Source organism: Chanos chanos, chromosome 10 (genome assembly GCF_902362185.1).
Source record: "Chanos chanos chromosome 10, fChaCha1.1, whole genome shotgun sequence".
Lineage (NCBI taxonomy): Eukaryota > Metazoa > Chordata > Actinopteri > Gonorynchiformes > Chanidae > Chanos > Chanos chanos.
The window spans coordinates 4,810,841-4,818,340 of record NC_044504.1 but is presented as its reverse complement, the minus strand read 5'-3'; the positions used below and the strand labels follow the sequence as shown (position 1 = coordinate 4,818,340).

At 44.9% G+C, this 7,500-nt stretch overlaps 1 protein-coding gene across 1 annotated transcript in view; it reads left to right on the top strand.

The window, feature by feature from the left end:
• Positions 1 to 7,500, top strand: part of lrch1 (leucine-rich repeats and calponin homology (CH) domain containing 1) — a 44,161-nt gene that overhangs the window by 12,441 nt on the left and 24,220 nt on the right. Inside the window, exons 2-4 of the mRNA XM_030786319.1 lie at positions 1,006 to 1,150; positions 4,829 to 4,955; positions 5,168 to 5,273. Coding sequence (XP_030642179.1) covers positions 1,006 to 1,150; positions 4,829 to 4,955; positions 5,168 to 5,273 — 378 coding nt within the window. The remainder of the gene's footprint in view (positions 1 to 1,005; positions 1,151 to 4,828; positions 4,956 to 5,167; positions 5,274 to 7,500) is intronic.

Sequence of the window (7,500 nt, the reverse complement as noted above, 5' to 3'; positions counted from 1 at the left end):
GTTAAGTAGCTACAAAACCCTCTGTACTTTTCGCTCCATAGAAGAACTGTACCACTTATACACACACACACACACAGAAACTGCCCATATTCATTGCTGGTTAAGTACCTGCAAAACACTGTGACTCTACTGCATAGACAAGTTGTACTTATTATACCCCCTCTCTCTCTCTCTCTCTCTCTCTCTCTCTCTCTGGTGCCCACACTCATTCCTGCTTGTCGTTCGGTGCACAGTGATGTTTTTCTCAGGCATGTAAAGTAATCCTGCCTCTCAGCAATACCAATTATGGCTGTTGGTCTGACTCAGAGAGAGAGAGAGAGACCACTGTTTAAACTGACTGTGTGTGTAGGCGCATGCATGCGTGTGGGCGTGTGGGCGTGTGTGTGTGTATGTGTGTGTGCATTTGTGTGTGTTGATGTTTTTTATGCCCTGTTTGAAGCACTTCCAGTTCTGTTTTAAGGGTGATGTAATGCAGACGTCTTTGTTGACGTTTGAACTGTGCTGGAAATCACAGTTACAGTAAAAAACTACAGAACAATGGCCAAGCTCTTAGGTTTGTGTTTGTGAGTGTGTGTATATGTGAATAAGAGTGTGTATGTATATGTGTGCGCAGTAGTGTGTGCGCATTAGTGTGTGTGTGTGTGTGTGTGTGTGTGTGTGTGTGTGTCAGGGTATGGGAGGATAACTGCATGGTTCATTGTGTTGAAATATTGCAGTTGTTCAGGAAGTGTCCTTAGCCTTGGAATCCCCTCCTTTACTCTCTCTCTCTCTCTCACACACACACACACACACACACACACACACACACACACTCATAGTGTTCTGTGCCACTGCTGGTGGAAGCAGTACAGGATGGGTTTGTGGGGGAGCCACCTGGTGGTGAGAGAGCTGAACTGCGGAGAAAAACAGTCTCTGAGACAGTCAGCACTTCACACGAGATGGGTCTGTTTCTCCAGACTAACACAAGTCATATAAAAATGTCTCTCTGTTTTTTTTCCGTCTCAGATCTGTCCAAGAACCGTTTGACGGACGTCCCCTCTGAAATTAGCCACTTTGTTTCCCTGGAAACACTGAACCTGTATCACAACTGTATCAGAAGCATCCCGGATACCATCATCAGCTTGCAGTCGCTAACCTGCTTAAATATCAGGTAAGATACACAAACACACACACACACACACATTAACGCATGCCTGTACTCTCTTCATGCTTGACCTGTGAAACTCGATAGCGTGACATAAAGATCTTTAGTCACACGCAGCCTTGAGAGGTCTGTCAGTTCCTCACACTCAACTGAATCAGAGTGTGTGTGTGTGTGTGTGTGTGTGTGTGTGTGTGTGTGTCTGTGTTTGCGTGTGAGCATGAGGGTAAGTGCGTGTATACACTTATACACTGCATGAAGCACCCCCCTGCCCTCCACACATGCACACACACACACACACACACACACACACACACACAGCTACACACAGCAGTGTACTTCAATTACATAATATAGTACTTGAAGAAGAAAGACGCTCACTCTATGAGAATTACATAATCATAGGGAAGGAGTCATTCATTCATATTCAGGCATGTTCGCTGCACTGTTCTCACTGAGGACGTCAGACACACTAATGAAATGCTCCCACTGAAATGATATGTTTGCCCAACTGACTGACTACCATTAAAAATCCTTTCAGCTTCGTGCTTTAGCCCTGCTCAGACCACGGGTAAAATGTAGCATCCATCATCGTCATACTGTTGATCAACCGTTGACGTGTCTGTTTGCTGGGCACGGTCGTATCGGTTCACTTGGTATGGTTATGTCATATCAAGTTTGTTCACTATGGTCATATGGGTTTGTTTGGAGCAGTCACATTGGTTCATCCACCGTGGTCCTACTGGTACATTCAGTATGGTCATACCGGTTCATCTCTCTGCAGTATTCCACAGCATCCCATTCAAACTAAGTGCTGACGGCTCTGGCTTTGTCACACGGCCAGCTGTCGTGTAAATGTTGACTGAAAAATTGTTCATTTACATGTATATGTTTAGCAGAGAGTCTGGTGCTGTCCAGAGCAGCTGTCAGAGAAGCACTGAGTTTGGTTAGGTACAATACCAGAAGCTAACGCAGATCTCCAGAGATAAGCCAGTGTTACACGGGACTGCAAGAGAAGCTCGCTGTTTATTCCAGACTAATCCAGCACAGTTACAGTATGAATATAAATACAGTTAGACCACTGTCGGCAGGAGAAAGCAGTGGGAACCAGGTACAGACCAGTAAGGATAACGTTAGGGAGAGCACTCTGCCCAGTTAACAGCCACTGACATAGTTTACACACACAGTTTATTAAATCTGTGTTGAAACGCAAGCAGTTGACTAGATAACTTCTTTCACTGCTGTCGGGCCTGCGAAACCCAAATCAGCAGGACCAGCATACCCTGGTGCTGGTTCAGGATAAGGTTGGGAGGGTTTGTAAACCCAGACCTTGGCTCTGAGGTGCGGAACTTTGCCTTCGGCAGCTCAGAGCAGCGTAGACCCAGGATCAGTGATTGGTGGGCAGTGGAGTGATGTGAGTAGGAGGCTGGTGTGTAAAGATCAGTGATTGGTGGGCAGTGGAGTGATGTGAGTAGGAGGCTGGTGGGTAAAGATCAGTGATTGGTGGGCAGTGGAGTGATGTGAGTAGGAGGCTGGTGGGTAAAGATCAGTGATTGGTGGGCAGTGGAGTGATGTGAGTAGGAGGCTGATGGGTAAAGATCAGTGATTGGTGGGCAGTGGAGTGATGTGAGTAGGAGGCTGGTGGGTAAAGATCAGTGATTGGTGGGCAGTGGAGTGATGTGAGTAGGAGGCTGGTGTGTAAAGATCAGTGATTGGTGGGCAGTGGAGTGATGTGAGTAGGAGGCTGGTGGGTAAAGATCAGTGATTGGTGGGCAGTGGAGTGATGTGAGTAGGAGGCTGGTGGGTAAAGATCAGTGATTGGTGGGCAGTGGAGTGATGTGAGTAGGAGGCTGGTGGGTAAAGATCAGTGATTGGTGTGCTGTGGAGTGATGTGAGTAGGAGGCTGGTGGGTAAAGATCAGTGATTGGTGGGCTGTGGAGTGATGTGAGTAGGAGGCTGGTGGGTAAAGATGATGATAATTCATGTACGGCCCACACGCTCCCGTGTTGTGTGTGTGGAGACACAGACAGTGCGGCGTGAAGGCCAGTAAATCAGCCAGGACTCCAGCGTGTGGCACTTCCGGGGGGGGGGTTTATCCTTACATCTGTGGCAAATGTGTGACTGTTGTGTATATATTTACACAATCTCTCTCTCTCTCTCTCTCTCTCTGTGTCATGGCTGTCCCACCCACACAGGGATATGAGGCAGAGAGAGAGAGAACTCTGCTACATGTCTTGCCTCTGTAGCAGAGGGCTTGTTATTCACACTGAGTTAATTAGTAAGGAAATTAGCTTATTAAATTGGTAGAGGATACGTGTGATTTACATATCAGCCTGTCTGCCTGACTGCTCAGGCACGGACAAGAAAAGAGGGGCAGAGAAAATGAACCGTAGAGAAAGAGGGAGAGAGGGACGGATGGGGGAATAAAGAGGAGAAAAAACAAAGGGAGGGTGAGAAACAGAGATGTAAAAATAGATGAGGAAATGGACAGAATGAGGGTGAAAAGAGGAAAGTTGGAGAGATGGATGAATTGATTACAGGTGAAGGAGAAAACTCACATTAATATTTGTTCGTCTTTATTTCTCTCTCTCTCTCTCTCTCTCTCTCTCTCTCTCTCTCTCACACACACATACACACACACCCTCACACTCACACACGCACACACACAGAGACACACACATAGATTCCCAGTCAACACAGGAAAAATGAAAAAGTTCAACTGAGCCTTTCCTGAAAAACCATGAAAGCTGTTTCATAGTTTTATTTTTGGTGTTTTTACACACACACACACACACACACACACACACACACACAAACAAACCCAGAGGGAAACTGACGCATTACCTGAATATGCATCCTGGGAAATGTATTCATTCAAGTAATCAAATGAACATCTGACTGTTCCAGGAAGCAAGTGTGATGAATTGCAACTTAAAAGCGTAAGCCCATGGGTCATTTAAGACACACACACACAGGCACACACACACACACAGAGCTTTTGTCTGGATTCCTTCCAGAAATGTTCTCTTCTATGCTTACTCACCTAATCCTCTGCACACACAGAGTTTTATTCTGCTGACTGTGTTTCTGTGGTCTCCTCCACTCAGTAGAAAGAGATTATACCCATATAAACACACGCGCACGCACACGCGCGTGTGTGCGTGCGTGCGTGATTTTTGATATCTTATTGTCTTACTTCATACACCTTTGCTGTCCTAACTGAATGGAAAAGAGGATCTACAGAGAGACTGCTGCAGGATGAGACATGGGGACAGATTTTGGTGTAACACCCCACAGCAAAAGCATGAAAGCAATGGCCCAGTTCCAATAAACTATATGAAACTTCCTCTCATTGCCTCCTTCCTCTGCTCCAACGAACTACAGACCAGATGGCCATACACACCCACCCACACACACACACACACACACACACACACACAGAAAAACACGTAGCATGCTGAAGTAACAACATCAGTGAAACTCACACAGTAAGAAACCGCAACACGCATACATGCCTAGAGACCCCACTGCACAGCTCTGATTCCTTTTAAGTATCCTTCTAGTATTTTCCTTTTAAACTTTCCCAGTATTTTATATATGTATATATATATATTTATATATGGTTTTAATTTGGTCAAAACTTTCTTGGAAGGTTATCTTAATGTTTTCTTTTGTTTTTTTGTTCAGTCGGAACCAGCTTGCGGTGCTTCCAGCGTGTGTGTGTAGTCTTCCACTGCGAGTGCTCAATGCCAGCAACAACAAACTCAACACACTCCCTGACCAAGTCGCCCACCTCACCAGTCTCATGGAGCTGGTAAGCACGTGTGTGTGTGTGTGTGTGTGTGTGTGTTGTTGGAATGTTAATATTTGTACATGTGGGAAAACGTGGTGTATATATGTTTTGTGCGTGTTTGCATGTCTGTCGTCTGTCTGTGTGCATGTGTACATATGTGTGCGTGCGTGTGTGTGTGTGTGTGTGGGGGGGGGGTGCATCAGTTTAACTGGGTTCTTTATCGCCTCCCACAGGACGTGAGTTGTAATGAGATCACGGCTCTCCCTCGTCACATCGGGCGACTCAAAGCCTTGCGAGAGCTTAACGTGCGCCGGAACCTTCTGTGTGTGCTGCCTGAGGGTGAGTCTAAACCCTGTGACTGTGAATGTGTTGAGTCTACACCCTGTGACTGTGAATGTGTTGAGTCTAAACCTTTTGAATGTGAGTGCGTTGAGTCTAAACCCTGTGACTGTGAATGTGTTGAGTCTACACCCTGTGAGTGTGAATGTGTTGAGCCTTAACCCTGTGACTGTGAATGTGTTGAGCCTTAACCCTGTGACTGTGAATGTGTTGAGTCTACACCCTGTGACTGTGAATGTGTTGAGTCTACACCCTGTGAGTGTGAATGTGTTGAGCCTTAACCCTGTGACTGTGAATGTGTTGAGTCTACACCCTGTGACTGTGAATGTGTTGAGTCTACACCCTGTGAGTGTGAATGTGTTGAGTCTTAACCCTGTGAGTGTGAATGTGTTGAGTCTAAACCCTGTGACTGTGAATGTGTTGAGCCTTAACCCTGTGACTGTGAATGTGTTGAGTCTACACCCTGTGACTGTGAATGTGTTGAGTCTACACCCTGTGAGTGTGAATGTGTTGAGCCTTAACCCTGTGACTGTGAATGTGTTGAGTCTACACCCTGTGACTGTGAATGTGTTGAGTCTACACCCTGTGAGTGTGAATGTGTTGAGTCTAAACCCTGTGACTGTGAGGAGTGTGTTGAGTCTACACCCTGTGACTGTTAATGTGTTGAGTCTAAACCCTGTGACTGTGAATGTGTTGAGTCTAAACCTTTTGAGTGTGAATGCGTTGAGCCTAAACCCTGTGGCTGTGAGGAGTGTGTTGGGCCTACACCCTGTGACTGTGAGGAGTGTGTTGAGTCTACACCCTGTGGCTGTGAGGTGTGTTGAGTCTGAATCCTATGAGTGTGTTGAGTCTAAATCCTGTGACTGTGAGGTGTGTTGAGTCTACACCCGGTGAGTGTGAAAGTGTGAGTCTACACCCTGTTAGTTTGTATGTAGTGAGTCTAAATCCTGTGACTGTGAGGTGTGTTGAGCCTCAACCCTGTGAGTGTGAATGTGTTGAGTCTACACCCTGTTAGTTTGTATGTAGTGAGTCTAAATCCTGTGAGTGTGGGTGTGTTGAGTCTGAATCATGTGAGTGTGAACGTGTTGAGTCTGCACCCTGTGAGTGTGAGTGTGTTGCCTAAAGGGTGTAAGCCCTGGAGTGTGTTAGTTCAGGGTGAATAAACAGTCATTGTTGCAAAATAAGCCGTTCATGATTGCTGGCCAATTTTTTCCCCCCAAACTAGTCTTTAAAGAGAACATTTCTGATCTTTTGATCTGTGACCTCACTGTGACCCTCATCTTGGCAATTGTCCGTGCCTCCGAATTTTTTATGTCTCTGTGAAACACTTGGAAGTTTAGTTTTTTTGTTTTTAACCAAATATGCTATTTTTGCTGCAACAGCCTCCTACACACTCAAAACTAAATTAAACTGATGTTTCATGAACAAAACTAAAACTAAATTAAATTAATGTTTCATTAACAGCTGCATCAGCGGCAGAATCTCATAATAAATCATTGTTACAAATGGATAGAAAAAAAAGAGCAAAGACCTGTCTCTCATCATCAGAAGTTCTCATGCGCCGTGAGTAGACACATGTCTCCCTTAATTTCACTGGAGGGGGGACAAAACAATATCTTTTTACTACTAGTCTTTAAGGCAGGATTTAAACTGTTTTTACACAGTCAGACATACACTGATATAACTACCACTGCTGTAAGCATGTCAGTGAATATTCATCTGCTTCATAAAAATAGTCACTCATTTTAATCACAATGAGGCAACTGCCAAAAAGTGAACAAAGATTTATTCCCCTTTTAAATTAATTTTTATCAAGGATTGTTTCAACATGCACCTAGCAACAGCCTAGCAACCACAAAAGTGTCTTCCCTGCTCGTAAACTTTTTTGTTTGTTTGTTTAATGCGAAAAGAATGGCCTCTCATGGACCAATCAGAACTGAGTAATCAGCAATGCCATGGCAACATAGCTGTGCAGTTTACTGTACTTTCTCGTAACAAAATCTTTACTGGTGGTTACTTGTCTGCTAGGTTCCTGCTAATTCTTGTTTAGCTCATGGATAGAAACTCCTGAATCAAACATTATCTATTTACTCAATTTAGCCAATGTTTTTATCCAGAGTGAGTTTTGTGTTAGAGGTTACACACTTCTGGAACAGCCTTGGAGTTGAGTGTCTTTCTCTGGGGCATATCACCGGTGTATAAGCATTCCTGAGGTTTGAACCCACAA